General features: G+C 38.6%; 1 protein-coding gene across 5 annotated transcripts; it reads left to right on the top strand.

Annotated features, from left to right (window-relative positions):
• Window positions 1-16: 16 nt before the first annotated feature.
• RCOR3 (REST corepressor 3) lies at window positions 17-26,557 on the top strand. Of its 5 annotated transcripts, none has more exons than XM_056486841.1 (12): window positions 17-275; window positions 761-817; window positions 6,285-6,362; window positions 7,867-7,919; window positions 9,599-9,760; window positions 10,105-10,229; window positions 11,657-11,735; window positions 14,402-14,620; window positions 16,276-16,353; window positions 17,157-17,214; window positions 22,419-22,660; window positions 23,089-26,557. In XM_056486841.1, exons 1-12 carry the CDS (start codon window positions 134-136, stop codon window positions 23,428-23,430), a joined length of 1,635 nt encoding a protein of 544 aa, XP_056342816.1. In that variant the 5' UTR covers window positions 17-133; the 3' UTR covers window positions 23,431-26,557. The 5 variants fall into 5 exon arrangements, with proteins under 5 accessions (XP_056342816.1, XP_056342815.1, XP_056342817.1 ...); XM_056486840.1 differs by having other exon boundaries at window positions 28-275; window positions 11,657-11,753; XM_056486842.1 differs by lacking the exons at window positions 17-275; window positions 761-817; window positions 7,867-7,919 and having other exon boundaries at window positions 6,307-6,362; window positions 11,657-11,753.

Here is a 26,557-nt window from a genome sequence, read left to right on the forward strand (position 1 = left end):
GGGGGGCACGGCGGGCGGGGGGAGGAGGTGCCCGAGGGGGGGGCGGGGAGGGGGCAACATGGCGGCTCCGTATTAACTTCCCCCCCCTCGGCAGCCAGCGCTGCCGCCGCTCTCCCCCGCTCCCAGCCCTGGCATGCCGGGCGCGATGGAGAAGGGCGCGGAGCTCTTGGGGGGTAAGAGCCGGGCAGCCCCCAACGGCGCCAAGAGCAGCAGCCCCTCCAACGGGCACTACTCGGAGCCGGAGAGCGGCGGCGGCGACAGTGGCGACGAGCACGGTGCGAGCCTGGGGCCGCCCCGCCGGCGGCGGCAGGGGGGTGGCGGAGGCGGCGGGAGGGGCGGCCAGCCGAGCCGAGCCGCCTCCCCCTTGCCGGTGCCGGGGCTCCGCCGCTCCGTCCGTGCTGCGGCCGAGCCGCGGCCGCGCGTGTGCGGGGCGGGGGCGGGAGCGCGCGGCGCGGCCCCGCGGCTGCCCCCGCGGTACTTAACGATGGGGAGGGAGTGTCTCCCGGGAGCCGCCGCCGCCGTCCCCATTGTTCCGCTGGAGTAAACTCCCCCTTCCGCCTCCTCCTGCCCCCTCCTCGGTCGTCGGGGCTTAATCCGCGGCGGCGGTGGGCGGGGGGGTGGCGGGGGGAGGAGGTGGCTTATTCCGCACGGCCGCGGCGGGGGCTCCGCCAGCCCGCCCGCCCGCCGCACGGCGGGAGCCTGGGACGGCGCCCGGGGACGCTCCAGCCCTTAATTTCTCTTTCCCACCTTTGCCTTGCAGATGTAGGAATGAGGGTCGGAGCGGAATACCAGGCGCGCATTCCTGACTTCGAGCCCGGTAAATGGCTTTTCGGCTGGAACCTGACATCTCCCGCGGCGGGAGGGGTGGGCTCGCCCGGCGCTCTCCGGGCTGTATTTATGGTGCTTTTGAGCCTTTGTGTCGGCGATCCGGTGCCGGCGGCGGGAGGCTTGGCCGGGGCAGCATCTGCGCTCCGGGGGCGGGGGGCATCGCGGTGGGGGATTCTCACTTCATTATCGGCCGCATTATGTGTATCCGGCGGGAGGCGGTGAAGCAGAAAAAGCTTGATTTTTTTTTTTTTTTTTTTTTTCCTCCTCCTTTTCCCTGTCCTTAAACCTGTAACCATAAGAAATATTTGCCGAGGGGTGATGGATGTTGTCGGGCAAGGGTGGGAAGTGATGCGCCCTGCCGGAAGCGGAGCAGACCTGGCTGCGTGCTGGAGGCGCTGGGCGGTGGAAGATGCGCTCGCTGGGAAACTCCTGCTCCTGGTTTTGTGTGCTGTAGTAGCCTCGCTGGCCCCGCCGTGGCAGCCTGAGCTGCTCTCCTCCGCCTTCCTCGCCCCCCCAGCCCCGCCCCGAGAATATGGGTACGCTCGCAAAGCCTGGTACTCGGCTCTAGCAAGTTAATGGCTAGGATGCTGCCGTGCCTTACTACGCTGAGCAGCCCTGCGGTAGTGGTCAGATGAAGGCTGCCTGCTCTGCTGCTCTCCAGGCAGGCTCCACGGTGTCAGATGATTTCTTAGCGGAAGAGGATTGCTCTCATAGAAGGCTGGGGCAAGCCTCTCTGGGTGTGTTCAAGTCCCCACTGGCCAAAGAAAAGGCCGGGAGTGGGATCAAATGGATGCGTGATCTTGGCTTAAGGGAATGCCTTTCCCCTAGGAAGGAGCACGCAGTCCAAGTCTCTTTGTTAATAAGGCTAATTGTTTGCACCCTTCATTTTTACATTGCCTGCATAAAAAGATACACAGATAAAAATGATAGTTTCTAACCTGCAGTTTAGGTTTGCTTTTCCTACAGGCCTCTTAAATTAGAAAAACACCTAGTGTTTGTTTTTCTTTTGGTTAAAATAACTCTCCAGCCCTTGTAGGACAATTGAGGTTCTGTGGTTTCAATTTTGTGAACTCTTTATGCAATAGTACCATTACATTAGTAACTACAGAACTAATTTTATGCTCTCCTATAAGCAGACTTTTTAGAGCTCCTAAGTGTTTCTGGGAGATGGTATTCAATTAATGCCTCTTTCCCAATAACTGGGATTCATATTTACCCTATCAGTTTCCTTAATAATGGAAATGCTTCTTTAATAACTTCTGAGTTAGAGGCATAATGTTTTATTATGAGGTATCATCCTTCTTGGAATGTGTATTTTGCTTATTAGGGCAAGAAGGTAGTGATTTATTTGAGAACACCTAAATCTTACAAAATAAATTTAAAAGTCCATCAAGTTTAAAAGTACAGCACTTAACTGGTAACAGTTTGAATATCTGAGGAGATATTAGCAAGATCTCACTCTTTCATCTCTTTGTTTTTTTGGTTGAATTTTTTTTTTTCTGATGAGTTTTGAGGTGTGATTTCTTAGAGATGGAAGTAATGAGATACCAAAATCTGTGCTCTTACAGCTACATTTAGGTTACATTTTTGTAGTGAGTGTGGTAATAAGCTCACCTTTAGTTCTAGGTTTGCATTTATGGATAGGGCGCTATATTTAATTTTGTTTACTCTTGGAATTGTTCTAATGCTCTTTTTTGAGGGTTTATCAGAGTATGTGTTTATTTGCAGTACTCTTGAGTGCTGTTTTTTAAGCCCCTTGAAATAAATAGGTGGGAGAAGGGAATCAGTGATGGATAGAAGTAGACATAACTCTAAGACACAAAGCCCTGATAAACCCACAGAATACTAAAATGAGTGGAATAATACCAATCCTTGGATTTCACTCAGCCTGTCTTGAAAAATAGCCATAAGCAATGCTCTACAACAATACACTGAGGAACAAAATATTCATGATTAATGTTGTGATGGCAGTAAACTTTTTTATTAAACTTAGTTGATGTATAAAACAAGATAATTTTTTTTTCTAAAGAAAAAGTGCAACTGTTTCTAAATGTCTCATGGAAGAAGTGGATTGTGGTTGGAAGCAACAATTAGGAGAAGTTAATTTAAATATACTCTTTTACCCCTCTCCACACCATATTCTTTTTACAAGCAAACTTTCAGATAGAGCTTAAGGGAAGTAGTGTTTTTAATTTTCACCAAATATTACAGCAATGAGAGAGATTTTGTCACTGCAAGAAACAGTTTTAATAAGGAAACTTTGGATTTCTATTCTATTTAATTTACTGAGTTAGCATAGCATCTCTTGCACTCCAGATTTTTGTCTCTTCCTCCTGGTTTTCCTATAGTATTTTATTATCTTGGTGAAAATTTTTCTGCTTGTACTTTCTGACTCACCTATCGATCCAGCAGGATGTTACAAAGCTGGTATCCTTATATTGTGGATTGTTTACATTCTTTTGGAAATCATGGTAGAGAATGCACCATCCTGTTGTGTCATCTACAGATAACTGCTAGAAAAGTTTTATTCTACTCAGTTTTAGACTTCACAATGGTATTTCACTTACTTAATGCTGAAATACTTAATTTCCCATTTACTGTCTTTTCAGAGATGGAGTTGGGGCTGTCAAGAAGATTTTATACCATTTAAGATCACTTAGGAATGCATTTCTTTGTATGTCTTCATAACTTCTCTCTCTAGTCTTCTAATAGCAGAACAGGCTTTCTTAAATAAAAATCATTAAATGGTGTGGGGAAGGCTTAGTCTTAAGGTACATTTTGTGCTGGAAACAAAGGTCATTTTAAATTGCCATGCTACTCCACAATACTCTGTTTTGTATGCTCCTGGATGATCCCTTTATTCTCAGTACCTGGAATCCTGTATAGAGCTGTGCATACCTAACTTCCAGTGTGAAGCTGCAATTTAGAGAGGGTCAGTTTGCTGCTGAGACTTCCCTGTTCTGGGAGTGCTGCAGAGTGCCTGGCTGCATTTCCTAACTGGTGCTGGCAGAGGGGTGCTGAAGTACAGAAACCCCTTCCTCAGTGGCTTGGAGGTGTGTTTTGGGGAGAGGGAGACTTCTTATTCCTCAGATGTAGCTCTTGGTCCTTCTCTTCCTTGCTGGCTTACAGCTCTCCTAACACGCTTTGGTTAACATGTTGCAGGGTATTTCCAGCCCCCCGCCTTTGTAAAAAAGATGATGTTGCCCTTGAGGTGTAACACAGCCTCTTTGGGGTTGGGGCTGCTTGCTTGAGTGCTTGGGGCACAAAGGACAGGCAGCAAGTTCTCAGGGAGGTCAGTCATGTTCTGCTTATGGAGATGGAGGGATCCCTGTCCTACAGCTAGGGACATCCTGTGCTGAGGGCAAGCTGCCTTCCTTCAAGCTACCTGTATGCATCTCATTATTCCTTTGTCATCCTGTCTTTTCTTTTGGCAGTGTGAAGGTGCCACCTGAATGGAAGCAGATGTCTGATTCCTGCTGGGGACAAGGCACTGCTTTGAAAAGGGATGTTCTGGTGGTTGTTGCTTGTTTGTCACGTGAGGGTGGCACCTCAGTAGGGGAGTGTCACCACAGACATGATCTCCTGCAGGCACAAGAACTCTGAAACTATTTTTTTTTCACTTTAGTATTCAGTACTTGATAGTATCCATGGTATCCAATTGTCTGCAGGTTATCTTAAGTTTAGACATTTTTTCTTCATAACCTGAGATTTTAATACATTTTCTGGTGGTCCTGCTTTCTCCTCATCTTTAGTTAGAATGAAATGCAGCATAGTGGTCATTTACTTGTGATAAAACCAGAGAAATGTAGTGCCTGTGACACACTTGCCTTGCTCTTCATAAAGTATTGCATTCCTAATGACTGAAAATGTTGTGCTTTTTTTTGTTCTAAAATGGGATGTTACATTAAGGAGTTAGTTCTTGTATGCTGAAAACCTTTCAGAGTTTAGTAGTGCTTTATGAGTGTATGTACATTCTTAACCTGTTACAGAGTGTATGCTGCATTGAGCTCATCTGCCTTACACATCTCATTTTGAAATGGTGCAGGAGTTCTTTTAGTTTTTCTAATTAACTGTTTTCAAGTTCACAGTTGTGATGGATCAAGATTGCAGAGATGATAGCAAATACAAAATGCTGCCAAACTGAATGAGGAAGAGCAACAAAACACAGTACATAAAGGGAAAGCACTACACTGTTCTTTTTTTCCAAAGCATTGGGTTTGGTTTTTTGTTTGCTTCAAACAAGATGTAGAGCCTAAATATAAAGTGTGTAAGCTTAAAATGGAGTGAAAAGTTACACGTTTCACTGAAGAAAAAAAAACTCTTCTCAGAGAAGGATGCAAGGAAAGTTCCTCTGAGGGTGATTACTCAAGGAATTCATACTGACATTAGATATAAATCCAATTGTTGAGCAATTTCTTAGCAAGATAAAATGTTGTAAGCAAATAGATTGTAAGGGGCTTTGTTTTAGACAACATGTCTGAAATAGTAATGGAAAGTGAATCTGAATTAATGCTTTTATAGTATTGGGGAGCTTTCTTTTACAGCATGTTTTCAAAATTCATATGCTCTGATTTAGTGCTTCAGTGTTTGCACCAATATTGCTCTGTCCTAATGGGTTACAGTACAAATTACTGCTTCCCTTGCTATGTTGAGGGGACGGTAAACAAACCAAAACCAAAAATTACTTTTAGATATAACTGCTTTCTCCAGCTGTGCAATTTGGTTGGCTAGGAATATTAAAATTAGAAATTTAGAAAAATCAAAACCAGAGAGAGATGAACAGAATAGTTTCTGGCATAGTTGTTAGTATAGTTTCTTGTTGAAAGGGATCAGGGATGGTGACAGGATTCTAGCTCTTAAGGAAGAGCTGCAAGGAAGTTTTAAGGAAGCCTAACTGACCACAGTAGGTCCTAGTACTCCTGTGATCGTGGTAAATGATAGAGTACTAATTGACAATCAAACTTCAGGAGAACAAAGTTGCATCCTTGCCAACTTTATGGAGGGTAGATTTAGATGTGAGAGAAATTCCTCACTATGGGGTGGTGAGGCACTGGCACAGATAGTCCAGAGAAGCTGTGGATGTCCCATCCCTGGAAGTTTTCAAGGCCAAGCTGGATGGGGCGCAGAGCAACCTGGTCTAGTGGGAGGTGCCTCTGCCCATGGCAAGGGAGTTGGAGCTAGATGGGATTCCTTCCAACTTAGGCAATGCACTTGGGTGGTTTAATTGTGGTAACCAGGATACTGTCTAATATTTAGGTGTACTTGAACATCCTAAGAGTAGTGTTCAGATTCAGCCATTTAATATCTTAAGGAAATAATTTTGAATTAATGATTTTCCCCCTCCTCTCCTTAGTAGCTGGACTTCTTCCTGTGGTTGGCTTTTGCTTACTGTCACATAGTTGTTTTCTAGATCATAGTTATTAAATGAATACTGAGAATTACTTGTTTTCTTACAGGTGCCACAAAATACACTGATAAAGATAATGGAGGGATGCTTGTATGGTCTCCATATCATAATATTCCCGATGCCAAGTGTAAGTCCTTGCCTGCTTAGGGATTTGGGTGCTTAAGTAAACTAAGTAATTGTTTCTGGTGTGCCTGTTTGCTCTTTATTTTACATACAGTGAAACTGCAAATGATTAAACACAAAGCTTCTCTTTTTCTTTATTTAGAGAACTCCAGGTAAAGGAAAGATGACCTTCTCTTATGTTAGTAAAGTCTTTGTTTCAAATCCTACTGCCTGTTTTGTATTATCATCCTACTGCCTGTTTTGTATTATCATCATCATTGTCTGTGAAACCTTTTGTTATTATTTAAATAATGAAATATCTGAACATGAGGAAATTGCTGCTTTAAGTTTCTAGGAGAAGGAGTTGCAGTGGATGAAATCAGAAAAGATTTGAGGCCCATTTCAAGGAGAAATTATTACTGCTGTCAGGAGGAAAAACCAAACATTTTCTTCCTTTAGAAGTGACCTGAAATACAGGAGTCATCTGACTAAATGTAATCAGTTATCTATTTATTCTAGTTTAAACCTGTCTTCTGTGCTAGAATTTCCCATATGTAATATAGGGGAGTAAACTTTGAGGATGCAACCATGAGAACCTTATCCTCAGGACAATGTTGATCTAATACCAGTAATTAGAGATTTGTGTCACTCTACATTTGAGGGAATGCACCTTCAACTACTGCAGAACAGTTAGAAATAAAATACAACTGTGATTATTAAACACTTTTTTCATTCCTTTAAAGTATAACTCTTTGCTGCAACAGTGCATGGCAAGGATATCCCTTGTCCATTTTAATAAGGAGGATATGATAATTTCCTTTTCTTGATCATACTTCGTTTCAACTATTTAGTTGCCACTTAATTTTGAGCTCTAGAAGGTAAATGGGAAGAGGTTTTTGTTTAGAAATAAAAAAGTGGGGATTAATTTCAAAATGATGGAAAGTGTTCAACTCAAAGCTGGCTCTATTATTGCTAAATATGATTTTTAAAATGTTATTCCTTAATTTTGTTATCTAATTATTGCATTTTCATACTTTCTATTGAAAACTGACTTAGTGTCATGGTTAAAATCCATATTGGTCAGTGAACATTATAGTAATCTTGAGGATATGCATAATCATTGATACAGGATCTCCTTGCTTTAATTGTCAGTGTTTGGGAATAGGAGCAGTAGAAGTAGTTCAATTTAAAACTAACCCAGGAGGTGGTTTCAAAAAGGCATAGCTATTCAATAACCTGTTAGTCTCTGCTTTAAATAATTAAATAAATTATGAGCCTCTGTGGTTTTGTTGTAGTAAAACTGTTAAAGAAGGCAGAATTGGCTTGTGTAAAAAGTTCATAAAATTAAATCTTCAATTATGGTCAGTGGGTTTATTTATTATTGATAAAGCTGTGAGTATATTTAACATTTTGGGGGACCTGGGCCTATGCAGTGTGTTAAAGCATGGGGAGACTTTTCCCATGTTAGATTCTGTCATAGGGCAGAGCTAAAAGTATTAAAGAATAATTCTGACATTGCTTTGTTACAGTGGATGAATATATAGCAATAGCAAAGGAAAAACATGGATACAATGTGGAACAGGTAAGTGCTGTGGAATGAGAGTGCTCTTTTAAAGGATATTTTTTAAATGTAAAACTATAACACAAGTCTTATTTTTCCCCTTGGTTACCATTAATTAACGCTGTTTCTCTTCAGGCACGGCAGCAAACACTGCAGTTATATGGATCTGCATACAGTTGTGGTCTGGATTCTCTGCAAAAGATTGAGCTCTTTGTTTTCATGACATGCTCAGCTTGTAATGTGCACTTTTGAAAGGTTTGGTATGTTTCTTGATACACTGGGCATGTCATGCAATTTGTGTGTGTATATTTAGCTAAAGAGTTTCTTAGGGAAGCAGCTTACAAATTTAAAGTTTAACATTAGAATGCAAATGCAGTACAATTTTGAACCATTAATTGATAGGGATGGCAGTAAAGCTTTCTTTCACACTTGAAAAAAAACTGCAAACCATCCTCAGTTGAGGATTTTTTCAGAGGCAGGAGAACAGACTCAAACTTTAGCTCTGAAAGTAACAAACAAATTCACTTTTTATTTAACAACCTTTCATCGCCATTCCTTAAAAAGTATGGATAAAACTTTGCTGGTCTGCGTGTAGTTCTATCACAAGTTTCTTCATAAGTTAATCAACCTATGTAAAACTGAGATTACCTATTGCAAAAAAAAAAAAAAAAAAAATTTGCTGTACAATTTACAAAAGTTGTATGATCAATTTGGGAAGATGAAAGCTTGCTCATCAACTTCTGTCTGACAGAGGCTGCCAGTGTTACAATGTCCAGAATATACCTGGTTTGGTGTTGCTTCTTTTTGCCTTGACTTCTGATAGGCAAGAGGAGGAACTGATGGATCTCAAGTCTCCAAGAGATGGATTTCCAAAATAACTTCTGGTATAAAACATTTGTAGACTCATCACAGTAGAAATTCTCTTTGCAAGAGGTGCTTGTCACTTGCCATTTTAACAGGAGCAGAGGTTTGCTGTGTCCAGGTTGTTAGAAGATGTGAAATCAGGGGCTTGAAGAGATGCCTGGGGATCATGTCTGCGCTCTGTGATTGGAGCTGAGAGGATTGCATTGCCCAATTCCCATGCCTGAATCATGGCATCAAATCTGCCAATGATTCTCTGGCAGAAAGTCTAATGAACATGAAATTCTTTTAGAATATCGAGAAATGAAATTACATAAGAAAGTATATTTAAATTTCCATTCCTAATTAGGTGCACATGACAAAGTGGCCATGCTGTTATTTGTGGATTGGAGAGTTGTAGAAAGACCACTCTCGCTTTGAACTTTCAGACTTCCATTTTGGATGATCCTCTGGCTACTTAAAATTATTTTTTTCTTTTTTGAGTGGGCTGGTAATAAAGGCCTAAAAGGAACTGTAGGTGATACATACCTGCAAAGTAAGAAAGCAGGTCAGATTTGAGCCTCTCAGCCTAGTTCATGCTGCTCTAGAATTACTGCTGCCATGCCAACCTTAAATTGTCTGGCTTTCCTACCATTAATAAAGTATAGATGTGCCCACTGTCTCCAAAGAGAATTTTGTAACCTATAGTAAAGAGCCAGTAAAATTGTAAATAGATTTTGACAAGGGATTCTGATAGTCAAATTTTTATTTCAAACAAATCAATTGCCTGTTTGTATTTAACTTGTCTCAATGTTTTAGAAAATTGACTAAATCCAAAGAGGGACTATTTCTTTTCAAAGGCTCTCGGCATGTTGTTCTGGCATAAACACAATATTGAGAAGTCCCTTGCGGATCTCCCTAACTTCACTCCTTTCCCTGATGAATGGACAGTTGAAGATAAAGTCCTATTTGAACAAGCATTTAGCTTCCATGGAAAGAGCTTTCACAGGATCCAGCAAATGGTAAAGTAATATTTTAATCAGAAGCATTGAACAGCTCAGATGCACAAAGAACAAAAGCTCCTGTTGGGCTAAAATTTCATGTTGATTTTGGTGTAAAAGCTTCAGGAAGAACCTTGAATATAAGATTTAATTAAATTTCATCATGTCTCTTGGACATAGAGCTTTTTCACTCTAATGAAAAGAAGCCTTCTCTTTTTAAAAATGTGTATGAAATACATCCCTCCTTTCAATCTTATCAGTCCATTTAAAATATTGTTTAAAGATGGTTATAAACAGAGCAGAATTATAATTCTGTGTGGAATTTTAAATTTTAGAAGTGTTAATCTGTTGATGAATTCTTCTAGCTCCCAGACAAGACCATTGCAAGCCTTGTAAAATATTACTATTCTTGGAAAAAAACCCGCTCCAGGACGAGTTTGATGGATCGTCAGGCTCGTAAACTAGCTAATAGAAATAATCAAGGTGACAGGTGAGTTTTATGTTCTTAAGTAGCTAACCAGAGACTGAAATCTTCCTGAGTAGAGATGGGGAGTAATTCCTAGCCATTGTTTCAGTGTGAACCATGTGTTTCAGGTTTGAGCCCCTGTTGTGGTATCTCTGATTTTAGCAAGGGGTTTTTACCTGTGCTTTAAGAACTTTATCACTCCAGTCTGTATGAATTGTAATAAGAGATGGGAGTGTTTTAATGGTTAACTGTAAAAACAAGGATTTAAATCCTGAAGTCTCTCACTGTCTATGCAGGAGAGTTTTTGTGGGTGTGTGGGGGGGTTGGGATTGGTTTTTTTGTTTGCATTTTGAACTAATATGGAACTAAAACTGAAAATTCAACCACTGTGAAGAGCTGAAGCATTTAGAATGCCTACACATTGTTTTATAACAACTTTTTATATAAAAAAAAATTTTTAAGGAGACTTAGAACTACTATTAGTCAGAGGGAATTAGAGCTCAGAGTAGTTTTGTTGTCTTGCAGAGAACAGAATAACATTTCTCACAGTTACTATGAAATTAAAATTTTATTGTGCTCAGTATATTTAATTATTAATTTTAACTTTTTAAAAGGTGATATGTGTTGCATGTATAAGTAACAATCTATGACTATTGAAAGCTGTAACTTTATATCTGTAGAAAATTGCTTAACTGGAGCAAAAGGAGTCTTTTAAATTATATGTTATTTTCATTAACTTCTGTAATCTGAAGTTCATATGCTTATTTAGTGATCCTATTTCTGAAAAATTACAGGCTAAAATCAGTTTGCTTTTAGCATAGCAGTTTGGAGGGATTTGGTTTGTTTTTGCATTAATTTGTTCAGAAATTATATTGTCAGAATGACTGGATATAAATTGACTGTTCTCTTTTTAACCTTTTCTCTTTGATTTAATTCAGTAGATTTTATTTCCCTCCCCTAAACTACTAGATTTTAAGCACATTGGTGAAAAAGCAGTCCCATGTTTTCCATTCATATGCCCTATGCTCCCCACAAACTTCAGCAAGAGTTTATTCACCTGATGCAGTGGCTTGAAAATTGCTCTGTTAAAACTAAGGGAGCAAATGAAAGGTTATTTCTAGCCTTGGTATATAGTTGGCCATATAAGTGTTCACGTTGGCACAAGTGGTTGAATTGAAGAAAGGTGACACCAAAATTCTTGGCAGCAGTACCAGCACTGCTTAAAGTAACTTTGGAACCATGGTTTAGGATTGCTTGTTTATCATAATAATTACTAGAATTTAATGCAGAAAGTCATGCTTGTAACAGCTGTCTTTTAAAAACTACAAATAATTTTGAGATGCCATACACTCAGAATAGATAAATTCAAGTAGATAACTCTTATCCAGTTACATACTTAGATTTGTTTAAAAAGCAGAAAAGTGACCAGCTTTTTTCTAATCTGTCTTTAGTGATGATGACATAGAAGAAGCTCATCCAATGGATGGAAATGATAGTGATTATGATCCCAAAAAAGAAGCCAAAAAGGAGGTAACAGATAACTTAATGGTGAATGTCAGTTTGTTTGTTTTCAGTGAATGTATTACTGTGAAGAGTGAGTTTAGGTTACAGAGGTTTAGGTTTCAGCCTGCCAAACTCCTAGGGTCTTTAAGTAGTCAAGATCTTGATGACTTCTCATTGAAACAAAGTTGTATCATACATTTTTGCCATTTTGTGGCTGTAAATGTCTCTCATTACCTCCACTGTGTCCTGAGAGATCTTCAAGTTTTGTAAGAGATGTATCCTCTCACAGCCTGGTAAAACAGGTTGTATTTGCCCTCATTCAGTCTTGTTAATATGTTTACAGTTTTACTGGTTATGAATTATTTGAATCAAAATGTTTTCTTTGAATTTTAAAATTAAATTACATTTTTCAAAGAACAACGTTTGTTGTTTGTTCAAACCACAGTAAGGTGATGCATTTCAAATAATATGGGGCTTTGCTGAGATGCTTTCTACTAATAAATGTAGAGGAAAAACATTTTTGTACTAATGAGCTCTTGCTGTTGGTTTTACAGATGACTGCTATGTTCAGGGTATGTTCAGGTTTTAGGGGTTTTTTTTGAGTTGATGTTGTAAACGTTAAGCTATCTATGAACAAGACTAGAGAAACACATTAAAGTGTGTTCAGTTGTTTCTTTGATCAACTTTAAGCTTTTGTGATCTTCTTAAATCAGCCAGTTTATGCTTTTCAAAAGTGAGTGGAGAGGTTATGCAAAACTTCAGCACTCCCATGAAGTGGTATCTAGGACTATGAATAGAATTTTGTGCTTTTCACAAAAATAATATTGAGTAAGAGACTAAGTTTAGTTTCTGTTCTGAGCTTTGCAGTGACTGATGTATCCCTTTATCTACTGGCCTTGGGGGAAAAAAGGACAATTATCTCTTTCAATGAAAGAGTTTACTTTAACATGGGAATGTTTTATAGTACTTGAAATGTCACATAATGTCTGATAATGTACCTTTTTACTTTTATGCTGTTCTAACAGTGTCTTTGCAATCTAATGATTGGAGCTGCTGCATTAGCCATGTCTAAATAAGGGTATTTTGCTCAGTTTGCTTGGTTATAGTTTGAATCATGCCATGCAGTCCAGAATGCAAGTAGTGTATTGATAGACTTCTAGGAACAGGACAAATAGGTTTGCAGTTTCTGATGAGCTATTTGGATCTGCACAAGATAATTTTGTGATCTAAAGTTCTGGTAGGATTTGCGTACTTTCACTTCCTAAGCAAAATATAAACTGAGTAGGCTGCTTGAACACACAGAGCAATGGAAACTTTCTGTTACCTAAACTCTATCTCAGCAAGACAAAATTGTGAGAGAATATTTTCACTTTAAATCCAGATTGAACACACAGGAACTGCAATTTCATACCAAAAGAGCAATGCAGAACCAAAACCCAAATAAGTATAAACAGGGCAGAAGTAAACTTAACCTTTAAATTTTTAGATATCAAAGATGTAAGGCTCTACATCAGTTTTTCAAGGAAGAGCACATATCTTAAGTGCTTCTAAGGTGGCCTCTATAAAGTCTGTGGGCTGGATTAAGATGTTCTATTACCTGGGGAAGAGAATGTGGCACAAGGTCAAGTGTAGTAAAACAACATTGTTTGCTGCTCTGAACTACTACTACTACAGAAAATAATAATAATGATGATAACAATAATAATAATGGCTGCTACACTTGGTTTTGCAATCACTGTGATTAGATGACCACTTCTTCTTAACATGCATGGATGCCAGTAGGGACCTACTTCAAGTAGGGAAAAGCCTGAATTCATTTTCTGTTCTGGTACTAAGCATTTCTTTGAATTAGAAAACCCTTGCAGAGAAGGTAATTTTTGTGTCTCTGCTCCTGGGCTATAGGGAAGCTGCTCAGTTGCTCTGAGGGAGTCACATGCAGAGAAGCTGTGCAGCAATCCCCATTGAAGACAAAGATGAAATATTTGGGTGCCCAAACATAACAAAACAAAGACTTTGTTTCCTCTTGGACATTCCTTTCCTTTCCAAAGAAGCAAGCAACAAAGGCTCATGTTATCTAAAATACATAGATTTTTATAATGACTGCAGGGGTATGTCCATACTCTCTCTTCTAAATATCAAACCAACTCCTTCCTGTTCCCCTAAACTAAACAGTACAGTCTTTCTATAGAGCGGTTACAGCAGGGAGAAATGTAATTTTGCATTCTTGCCTGGCCTGGTTGACTTTGTCATTCTTCTCCTTTAATCTTTGCCCAAATTCTTCATATCTGATGAGAAATAAATGTGTGAAGTCACTGATTATTTGTTTTAAAAACAAGATACATGCATGTGTATTACTTACCCTCTTACTATACGTAAGAGGTCTGTAGTGTTTGCCCTATGTCAAAGTAATCAAACTGAGATTTCCAGAGCACTTTCTGTATTTGTGGCCATGTTAAAAAGTTTTGAAAACTGATCTTTTAGACTAGTGCAGGCTTATCCAGCTCATCCACAGGTGACTGGTATGCTCCATCAACTCATCTGCAAGACATTCTTGGACACTACATGCAAAGGAGGATGTTAGCTTAAATTTTATAAATATGACATTGCAATGCTATCTGATACTTCATTCTTTTTAGTAAAGTTGTATACAAGATACTGTTATTCTTTAATGATTTATTTCTTGTAAATTAAAGGGCAATAATGAGCAGCCTGTCCAGACCAGCAAAATAGGTCTGGGTAGAAGAGAGTATCAGAGCTTGCAGCATCGCCACCATTCCCAGCGTTCCAAATGCCGTCCACCAAAAGGCATGTACCTGACCCAGGAAGATGTGATAGCTGTTTCCTGTAGTCCCAATGCAGCCAACACAATTCTTAGACAGCTGGATATGGAACTAATCTCGTTAAAGCGACAGGTACCATGGGTTATTGGTCTTGGTTTGTTTTTTTTTCATCTCAGATTGTTCTGATTGTAATGGTTTTGAAGATTATCTGTGAAGATTCTGAGACTTCTTTAATGTGAGTCTTCCTCATTTTGTTCCACAGTTATCACCACAAGTGCTGGACAGTAGCTGTTCTTCAGTTTTGTTTTTTTTATGTTCATCTGCTCTTTTGGATAAAATGAAGCACGATGACTTTTTACTTATTAAAAAAATGGGTAGCATTAAAACAAAAGGGTAGCATTAAAACAGGTTTGGGTACAGGAAAAATCAAAAGTCACACTTAATTTGAATTTTGTTGAGTTGGTTTATTTTGGTTTTTTTCTTACTTTGTTAGAAGTATTTGTTGGAAAAGTAAAAATGAGACCAATGGAGCAGAGGAAGTTACATTTGTTATGCTTTAAATTGTAGCAATTTTTCCTTTCCCATATTCTATGAAAGTATGGGAGGTGTGTGGAAATCATGGACCTAGTTATTTCTCTGTTAAAAATTATAAGTTTTCTACTTCTTATTAAATTTAGAAAAGCTTTTTAGTCTTCACCTTTAAAAGGAAAATTGCCTGCATCCTTTGCATGAAGAAATTAAATTTTGGCATTTAAAGTTGAAACATGTAATTATTCAGCTTCTAAGGGTACAGTATGCTTGCTTTCTAGGAACGATGGGGCTACAGAGTCAAGGCTTATCCTCTGGAATTTTTGCCTCCTTATAGAGCTGCCATGTTGCAAAATCATGGAGTGAATAAAGGGTTTTTTTTCATGGGGTTTTTGCTCCCTTATGTTCTTTTACAGGAGAGATAAGCCTCTTTCTGTCACAGCAGGACTCTGGGGCTAAATAGCATAGGTGGGTTTCACTCTTTAGCCTAAGTGTAGGTGAGTTACAGCCTTAAGGTTGTGTTTTGGTTTTTTTGTTTCTTTTTTTTTCTTGCAGTGATCTCAGAGATGCAGCCTTTGGAATCTCCCACTGAGTTGTCTGCTTTTGTGTCCATACTTAAGAACCTTTGTAATAGCTGTGCACCATAGTATGCAAAACTATTTTCTTACCTATGTTACCTTATGTGCATCAATTTCAGATTTAAGTGGTTCATAGATGTGTGTATGTACAATTTGGAAGGTCTGTCCTTTTTATAAACTAAGAAATATTTTAAATAATTTCAAGAATCCCCTCTAAAGAAAATCAGAATGATCTCAGGTCATCTGTCAGAAGGAACTAACTGGAAACTTCTCATGAATTTTTTTTTTTTTTTTTTTTAGAAGGAAGAAGTTATTAAATTAATATATGCAATACATCTCATATTTCTAACAATGAAGTTTTGTCTAGAGTATTCTTAATTCTTCAAGAACCTATGCATTCTTATCAAAAATCACTTGTTATGAATAGCTTTTATATTCTTGCAGACAAACTGTTCTTTTGAAAGACTGGCTTAATTTTTTTTTCTCCATAGTAAACTGTGATGTGTTTTTTGTTTTGGTTTAAGTGTTTTTTTTTAAACAGTTAAAAGTAGTGAAGCCTTAAACCATAATATTTCTCTTTCTAACTTAGGAGGTACACTTGTGGCAATCCTAGTGAAGATAAATGTGTAAAGTGACCAACTTTCTTTGTGGAGCTGATTAACTTTGTTGTTTTTGACCAAGGTTCAAAATGCTAAGCAAGTAAACAGTGCACTTAAACAGAAAATGGAAGGCGGGATTGAAGAATTCAAACCTCCTGAGGTAAATCAGAATAAATACTGAAACTTGTGGCCTTGCACTTACATTAGTGGGAAGCTGCAGAAATGAGTTTTGCTACAGCCTAGTGTTGGCACTCCAGCAGCAGCTAAAACAGGATCCATTAAATTACATGCAGGGGGGAGTCTGGCTTCTTTACAAGAAATCAGTGGTAGGCTTTTTTTTTTTTTTTTTTTTTTTTTGTGGCAGCTGGTTGAAAAAAAGAAGTGGAAAAAACTGAAATGTCATGTCTGTTCACAATAATAGGGAGCTGAAATTGAGCCCTGATACATGGGGGCTTTTTGAATTAAAAGTAGGTAATATAAATTGCCAGTAATAAATGGTGTTCTTAGTGAAAACATGACTATATATACATTTTGGCATCTAAAATTAATTATCTGTTACTACTGAAGTTCTGGCTTTGCTTGTTTTAAAGGCTTGGATATGAAACATAACATGAATTCAAAATGGTCTAAACACCAAGTCCAAATAGTTTAGATAAATGTTACTATAAATTCAAATTCTGTCTGCATAAAGATCATTAGCTTGTGCATAAGTTATTATATAGCTGATAGTAAGAACTGCAATAAAACAGAGGAAAATCTGCTGGCATAATTCTAAGCTCAAATTTGTAAACACTATTTCCTCTGTGTGAAAACAATCTTAAACTATAAATTCATGGCTTATAAGCAAGAGGTTTTTTACCTGTTTTGCAAAATGTTCTGCAAATAAAACACACTGATGCTCAAATATTTTGCAGCTGTTGAAACAATTTAATGATCTTTGTGCCATTTTTCTAATTTTAATAGTCTAATCAGAAAATCAATGCCCGTTGGACCACAGAAGAGCAGCTTCTTGCAGTACAAGGTATGTTAATAGTAGCAGCAAGTTGAAATCTGATGCAAAGGATTTGAAGAGGTGCTTAGGCTTATATTTGTATTTCCCTCTAATGCAAAGCTAAACTCTTTCTGGTCACCAGGAAGGCAGCAAAACTATTGAGAATATTTAGGATATTTATTTAAGCAGCACAACACTAGGCTTTCTGTTACCCATGTTAAATTTCAAAGAGAAAAGCTAAGCAGGATTTAACAACTGTATTAGTACTAGAAAGTCCCTTCAGTCATCTTTTAAATAATTTTACATTAATTTTTCTAATGTAGAAGACTAAAGCAATAGTTAAAGTAATAAAATTTGAAGCATTTAAGACATCTCCAGTATCCTAAAGTAGGAAAAAACAGAAGTAAATCAGCTTTACTGTTGCTTTTCTCTGTTCATGTGGGAATAATGGGCAGGTATATATCCATCAGGCCTTTTAAGAGTCTGAAGCTGGGTATGGATGCTTGACTAACAGTCCTACTGGTCTGTAACCCCAGCATTTTCTGGTAGGCTATTCATACAGATAATTTGCATTTATTTCATTTATATGGAGGAAAACTGACTCTTGTATTAGCAGGCACTGCCAAATCAAGGAGCATGTAAGGGAAATATCTGGAGATGCTGTGTTGAAGGCATATATTGACTCACTTATGTGGATCATCTTTTATAAAGATAATAGCTCAGTTATATCTATCTGCTTTATTCCTCTATTCTTCACCTTGAAAATGAGAGACTCAGTTTTAGTATAAAATATTCAGTGGATCAAGATATCAGTGTAAAGTTGTCAGGTATGCCATAGCTGGTACTTATTTATTAGTCAGATGACTGAACCTAAAGTTAGGTTAATCTGAAGTGTGAATGGAAATGCAGAAAGACATGTTGTGTTTTAAATCATTCCTTTCAACTTATTTGCCTTAGGCTTGGATTTACCTCTCCAAACTGTCCTCTGTCCTAAGTTCATTTTCTCACTCTTGCCAAATACTTCAGTATTTTGTTCCCAGATGCAGCTGAAGAAATGCCTGTCTCTAGTATGATAGTCTAGCAAGTAGAAGGCTTGCTGGAAGAGTGGGGAAAATCCAGGGTCATTGTGCCTGCCTTAGAATGAAAGTATTCAAACCATCCTGCCTTTCCATAGTTTAGTTACTGGAGTTCTCACTAACCACACTTTGGGAAGCGAGAAGAATACATTCAGTTTTCATTAAGTTTTTGTTAAACTATGGCACTCTGTGACCAGCAAGACAAATAAACTAGAACCTGAGCAAAAGAGAATGAGGATTAGTGGTTACTCATTGGAAGGGAGATCTAGTCTTCTGGTCTCTAGGGATGTTTATAAAGGTAGTCAGACTTAAGGGTGGGGTGAGAAATCAGACCTTCTGGAAGAAATCTGCTTTAATTGACACATGCTTCTTATATGTATTGTTTCCTCTGTGGTTCCTCCCTTGTCACTATATAAAATGGAGATGGGAGAGAATCCTAATGACAAGAACAAAGTGCTCTAATTATCCTTCCCTTACTTACTGCTTGTTTTCTCTCCTGAAATGTATTATTAACCTCCCATCCCTCAGGCTAAGGACCCTGAATTTTTGCCTCAAAGCAATTGCTGGAGGTAGTAAACTCTAGGCATGAAGAAGCCATGCTGTATTTTTCTCTGGCTTTGTTTTTAGCAGGTAGCCACAGTTGCTCTACTAAAAGCTTCCATAATGTACGTTAAGCTTGGACTTGAAAGTTGACTTGAACATGGGGACATTTAGTTTGTATGCTTTAAAATATATTTATTTCATTAAATGTATTGGTATATTTTGGCATATGCTTTTAATAATTTTACAGAAATCATAAGCATTAAGCAGGTAGGTGGCACTTACGTGATACGTTCACTTGAATTTGGACAGTAAATCTAACCATGGAAATTGTAAATATAATCTACAGTAATATAATTTTGGTACTGTTTTTTGTAAACATGAAAAAACTCATTATCTACAGGCTAATCTCAAGGGATTGCCAGTAACTAAGGAAGAGGTAATGAGAACTTATCTTAAAATAGAGCTGTGTGTAATCTTAAAAGCAGTGTGGGTGCCTACAATGGGGTTGTGGACTCAGATTTACGATCTCTGAACCAATATACTTGCAGTATAATTTATCAGGTAACAGTTCAGCTTTGAATAGTTGTTGAATGTAATGGGCTAGTTCATCAGTTAGTGTTCTTAAATTACAAGCTTTTATGTACAGAAATGTATAAGCACCATCATATTTTCAAACTAAGATCTTGGCCATGAAAATGCAATTGCAAAAGTGTTTTAATACTCATTCAGGACAACAGAATTTGCATTGAAAAGCAGAGCATGACTTTCATGGTATTGCAGGGAAAAACAGTTGGGGCAATCAAGATCTAACTCTACATAAGATAGTTGCCAGGAGCACTGTAATCCCATCACAGTGGAACTGCAGCTCCCATTAACTATTTCTGGCTTGTTGTGGTGCTGTATCATATTGCTTTGCACCCTGATTAATATTGTTTGCTGTGCTGTACAACATTAAACAGTGTAAGCAGCATCAAACTTGGATTTATGAGTTTCTCCAAGAGAGACATTCAAGATGAAATGCTGTAATCAAGAGCATGCATGTGTTCCAATGTACATTTGCAGCTGGGTGAAGTTCTGAAGAGCTTGAAGGATTCCTGTGAGCTGGGCTGCTTTCAAATGAGTTGGGAGAAAACCATTCATACATGTGAAGTGAGGATGTGCAGTCATCCTTTTTGAGCTTTACTTTCATCAGTCTAATAAAGTTATTTTTATTGAAAAACTGAACATGTGAGAAATAATTTGGGGATGTTTAGCACTGAATTTGTATAAGGATGCATAAATAATGTGCACCAGTTTGACAGGGATGGTGGCTTGGTAATCACTCGTAGAGATATGCCATCACCTTACACATTAAAGTTTCATAAACTCACAGTGAATTTTCTCTATTTCTTATGTGGCTTGAGAGGCTTTTAAATACATCATTGTGGTAGAGCAGTAGTAAAAACACTGAAAAGAATCCAAAATGAGTAGTGCTGTGTGTAGCTAAACTAAGGGAATTTTATTTTTTTAGCTTTTTTTTAGAATTGGGTTTTCAGTGAAGGCAAGAACACCTTGTTTTCAAGCTGTTTGCTTGGAAATAGGGTTTAAGACCTTATTTGTGACAACCTGAGCTGAAAATAACCAACAGGCTCAGTTGTTTTCCAAATTAAGGGAGGAAAGAAGTGTAGCCAGCATAATAATAGAAAAGGCTGAAATAACTAAAAATCTATATTAGATTTTTTTACCAGAAATGTGCTTTGTACTGCTGGGCACTTTGTTCAATTGATTAATTGTACAGGATGTTAGATAAATTGCAATGGACGTTTCATGTTCATTATAAATCAGTAAGGGTGGTAATGGTAGGGCAAAGAATACTAAAATACTGGAGGCAATGTTCTGTGGGCACACACAGCTTTTAAGGAGTGTAGCTGATACCTTGTACAGCTGATAAAGCACAGAACCAAATCCCTGTCTTTGCTTTGCCTGGATCCATGCCCTCCCACATGGCTCTGAAATCTTTCCAAGGTTCCTGCAATCAGGAGGGTTGTATGTCCCAGAAAAAGATACTAAATAATGTAGCTGGGCTCTTGACAGCTAAAACATCAGCCTCAGCTACAGAATTTGTTACTGTCCTGGAGGTGAACTTTTCTTTTAAATTGCAGGAAGTGTGCATTACCACATCAGAAGTGCCTAATAATGAGGAAAATAGAAAGGAGCAGAACAAACTGAAGGTCACACTCTTCACAATTAAGTTGAAAAGGAACATAGCTTTCACATTTGAAACAACTCTCACTTTCTGAACACTTTGCTTCATTTTCTGAAGTGAGGCATGAAATCAGGCATAAATTTCTTTTCCTGTAATGAGAAAGAGTGTCCTCTAAGAACTGTAATATGTTCTGAATGAGTTTAACTATCAGGGGCTTCACAGGAGAAGTCAAATTGTAATTCTCTCATGCATAACTGACAGCAAAAAAAAAAAAAAAAAAAGAGTCTTCTGTTTATTCACTCTGGGACAAAATTGGTTTATTTCTTCAAGTCTCCAAACTTTTTGACACTTGTAATTAAAAATATATTTTGTGCAGCTAAAAACTGTTCTAGGACATGGGAGAGGCTGAGGATTTCTTAAACAGGAAAGGGGAAGAACTAGACACATACCCTAAATATAACAAAATCAATATATTTTTTATTATAACTCAAATTTTAATTTAAAAACTATAGAATGTTGCATTCAATAGGTTTTTTTGTTATATGCAAATGTAATTTTAGAAGTATTTAAAATATATGTTAGGATTTTCTTTTGACGTGCTCATAAAAGTGGCTACTTATGTCAGTACAAAAATTGATGAAAAGAACAATGCAAAGATTACCTGTCATGCTGCTTATCAGTAGGGGATTTGATCCTGGAGGATTGTGCTGGGCCACCTTATAAGCAGATACCAGCACCTTAAATATATTTACATTCTCCAAGGTGGTTGTCCCAAACTCCCAGATTTTTCTGCCCAGTCTGAATGGTGAATGAGAGCTTCAAACAAACTTTGTGAGGTGAACACTTGCCAGTTGCTCTGTGTAGACTGAGTAGAGCATGTCACAAGTGCAGGAATGAGCAGTATATTGTGATTGTTCTGCCCTCTGCCACTCCTGCCCCACTGGCTGTGGGAAAGAACCATCTTCATGCAGCTGGTGTGGAGGCAACCTGTAGGAGCTATCAGTGTTTGTCATTTGATATTGCAGCATTTTATTCTGTTTAGAGCCATTCATACATGCTCAGTCACCCTTCCTCCCCTCTTGAGCTGGTCTTGGGCTTCTGCCCTTACTGTGAGCCTGATGAAAGATTCACTGTGTTTGTCAGAGGCCAGATCTCTGTGATTTTAGGTTGAGAGGCTTGGCGAGTAAGCCAGGATCTTTTAAGAAGAATGGGTAATGACTTTTTAATAAAGTTCTTGATTTGTATGTTGATAGCTGTGCTATTAAAAATTACTTTGTTTTAATGGAAATTGAGGCCTTCTCCTAATTGAGAAGTTCTCCTAATTAGCGAGCCCTCGGTTTGCAGGTCCCATAGGTTCTCTCTATAAATACATCACACGTAGCTGTGTCTGACTGATTCTTCACAGCTATGTTATTTACTTTGCCTTCCAGGTGTCCGAAAATATGGTAAAGATTTTCAAGCTATTGCAGATGTAATTGGCAACAAGACTGTTGGCCAAGTGAAGAACTTCTTTGTAAACTACAGGCGTCGGTTTAACTTAGAGGAGGTATTGCAGGAATGGGAAGCGGAACAAGGAACCCTGGCTTCTAATGGTGATGCTTCTGCTTTAGGGGAGGACACAAAAAATACTTCTAATGTGCCATCAGGAAAGAGCACTGATGAAGAAGATGAGGTGTGTTTTGTGTACCAGAAATAAGTAAGCATGGGTTGAGGAACAGCATTTTATTTAGTGATAAAATATAAGGTTAACTGGTGTGGAGTGGCAAACCGCATTCTAAAGAATGATGATGAGCTTGCATAGAACTTCAGCCAATGTCGTTAACCAGCTGGGAGCAGGACTGCACCTTTGATAGTGACGATCACGTTACTGTTTTAGTGTTAAAATACACTTCTTGTTCTAGAAGAAGACTTGCTTCGTAAATATTTTTAGTTCTGCTGTCTATAATGTTTTGGTTGGTGATTTCTTTTCAGTAACTTCTCAGTTCTTTGGTTTTATTTTTTTAAATGCTGTTTCCTGTGTAGTGGCCACTGGCAGCCCAACCGCGTCACGTCCCGGCCGGGCCGGCTGTTCACGCGGTCTTGTCTTTGTCCTTTGCGCAGGCACAAAGCACTCCGGCCACTCAGTGTTTAGGCCCTTCACCTCCAGCGCAGGCATCTGCTCCAGCACCTGCCGCTCCCCCGGCAGCGCTAAACCAGCCGCCGCCGCTGCTCCGTCCAGCGCTGCCCGCCGCTCCCGCGCTGCACCGCCAGCCGCCGCCGCTGCAGCAGCAGGCGCGCTTCATCCAGGCGCGGCCCGCGCCGAACCAGCCGCCGCCGCCGCTGATCCGCCCCGCTAGCTCGCTGCCGCCCCGCCTCAACCCCCGGCCCGTGCTCGGCGCCGCCGCCCAGCAGCCGCCCTCGCTCATCGGCATCCAGACTGAGCCGCAGCCCACGCTGCACTGAAGAGGTGACGGCAGAATATGCTAACTCCCGCCTTCGAAAAATTGTATCCGTGTACTTTCTTTTGGTTTTTTTGTTTCCAAATAATGAAGGGGAGAACAGAGCGAGCCTTCACAGGTATGAGACCAGTTTTCCAGAGGAGCAAGCTAAGAACTAGAAACGGAACGACGTCAAATGACCACCTGTATAAAAATATTTTTATGCCGAAGACTTGTACAGCAGAACAATGCCTACACTGCAGCCCTCCTCTGTATGAATAACTGTTGAAGGAAGCTAACTTCTTAAATGAATAAATGTTCAACACACCAAGATTTTGTTTAACTGATTTTTACTCTATTTATTTTATTACAGTTCTTTATAGTCAAGCATCTAACTACAGGAAAGTAGTCTGGCAAATCTAGAAATAGGTAATATTGTAGGAGACTTAAATGTAGTATTGAGATTTTTTGTGTGTGTGAATTTTTATTTTTTTTTTTTTTAATCTTTTAGTGAAAGAAAATAATGGCTTTAGGTTCAGAATGTTTGGCCCTGTTTAGATAACAGTAGGAGCATTTCACACGCTTGTAAAATGTAGGTCTTCTCTTCATGTTTTTCCCAAAACATCTTATCTTGTTTTAAAAGGTACTGGCGCATTAAATACTCCTCTTCCAGAGTATTCTGAAGACTCAGTGAGCTGTTGTACCAAATTTATTAAATCTCATGTATGTTCTACTCACAGAATTTAACTGGAAGCAGGAGTCCAGTTTCTTGCTGCAGTCTTGTCTTGTGGGCTGGGCAGGATAGAGTGGTAGCAGCTTCCAGCCACCCAGGGGGATGATAGGAGAGGAACCATCTAGCAAGAAGTATTAATTTAATTTGTTATTCCACTAATTCTTCTAATGTAAGTACAGTAAAATTCCATCCCTCTGAGAATGACTGTCTGCAGTTCGTGTATGTTAGATCACTGATACCTTGCTCGAGCATTAATGAGGGAAGTGTAGAGGCTGGTGGTGCTGGTAGGATATTATGAGAGTAGTTACCTGCTCCCAACCCAGTCTTACTTTTAAGTGATTATCTCTTGACTTCTGCTATATTTCTGGCAAAGTTGATTACATGAGTTGAGGGTATTAGGGGAAGGACAAGGGTGTTTGTTTATTTTATTGACTCAGTAAAACCTGCATTTAGGTATTCATATTGCTTCCAAATTATAGGAAAGAAACTCATTTCACTGCAGTCTCATCTGAAACCTTGATTGATGCCTAGCACTGTTTTGGGGTGTGGGGTTTTTTGGGTTTTTTTTTGTAAAAGCAGATGCCTCTATCCTCCAATTAAAGCAGGTTCCAAATATGAGTAGCACTGTTTGAAACTGTGTGATCTGAATTAAGCTCTTGAAAAATAATGCATTCTTGATTATGTAATAATGTTCATGTTGACTGTCATACTATTTCAAAATGGTTTTTTTTTTGCTTATAGCTGAAATGATGTCTAAGTCTTTTTACTCCTTTTTGTTATTAATTAGATTTGCCCTTCACTAAAATGAGATTTTTTACACAAATAGGATGTGTTCTCCCTAGTTTTTTTTCACAGATAAATTGGGTGGTGTAATGATCAGTTTAGCACCTAAATAAAGTCTTTTTTTAATGTGCAAAGGGAAGTCCTTGAACTATCAGCTTCTATTTAATTTGAAAATCTAGTATTAAAGTTTGTTAGTTGTAACCTGAATTGCACTTAAAGTGTTAACCTTTATGTTTTAGTTCTTCATTTTAAAATATTCTCAGATCAAACTTGAGAGATTTTTCTTTCTGAAGAACTTCCACTGGTGTGCTGAGGTGTCATACAAAAGGTCTTTCTTACAAATTTTCTTTTGCATCACATAGTGGCTAAGCACTATGTGAGCATCAGATGACCCCCTGTCTAAGTAAAGCAGAATTTTAAAACAAGCACTAAGGAAGGAATTTATGGTCATGGAAACTTGTGTTCTGGGAGTCACAAGTCTTTAGTGTGCCCTCACCAGCTACACACAAATCTGGCTGCTCTCTGGTCTTTAAAACCAATACCAAACCAAGATGGTACATTTTTACAGTTTAGTTGTTAGCAGTGGTAAGATTCATCTTCAGGATTTTTTTTCTTTTTTTTTTTTTTTTTTCTTTTTTTTTTTTTTTTTTTAAACTTTTAAGCATTGAGTCTCCCAGGTGTGTGTATTGTACATCTGCTAATTTTTGTCTTGTCTCTTGTTGATAGACTTCAGTATGCAGAATGTTGGGTGTTACAGTACAGTTGGCCACCACCAACTGCTATGAAACTGTTCAGTACATTGTAATTCCGTTTAATCTTGTTTAAATATTCTATAATTGGGCAAAGGTGCTGTATTTGAAGGGGGAGGGAGGGCCAGAGATAGGTAGGGTAGTATTTCTTAATTTACCTACACTGTAGCACACAGTAGGGAACTCCTAGCATTTGTAGTACTAAATAAGTATGTACATAGCAAAATGTCTTTATTGTGTGCTTTGCAGAATATGTGCATACAGTTTGCACGTCCTGTTTTGGGGGGTAGGGTTTGTTTTAAGCAGTGTTTGCCTGGAGAGTGATATGCTTGCTGCTTAATCAAAGGATTAAAGTTTCAAAGAAATCTGTGTCTTCTATTTTTATGTACCTTGTAATGGTCTAATATGTTAGGGCCCTTATACTGTGATTCTCTTCTAAATTCATTTATATTTTTTTAAGAATTAGAAATAAAATTATACAATGGTGTTGATTTCAGTGGGAAATTTCTTTTGCCATATCTAGTCTCCTGTTTTGTAATGTAGTAATGAACTCTGACTTCAAGGTTGGCTTAATTTTGTCACTTTAAAAAATGTACAATGTTTGCACACTAACGTTTGGCAGAGAACGTGTATCCTACATTGTTCAAAGCTAATGTAACTCTACAGCTTTTTGTACAGTTTATTTTAATTAATAAAGCAAAACGGTACTAAAAAATTAAATTTTACAAATGCAAGGCATAATTGGAACAACATGTATTCGAGAGACCACACTTGCAAAATATGGATGTACAAGAACTATCAGATTTAATTGTTGCACTTTAAATCAGAATGGGTACGAAGTTGAGCAGGTATTTCTGCATCTAATAAAACAATCACTAAACATTGCA

The sequence above is a fragment of the Oenanthe melanoleuca genome, chromosome 3, assembly GCF_029582105.1.
Source record: "Oenanthe melanoleuca isolate GR-GAL-2019-014 chromosome 3, OMel1.0, whole genome shotgun sequence".
Taxonomy (NCBI): domain Eukaryota; kingdom Metazoa; phylum Chordata; class Aves; order Passeriformes; family Muscicapidae; genus Oenanthe; species Oenanthe melanoleuca.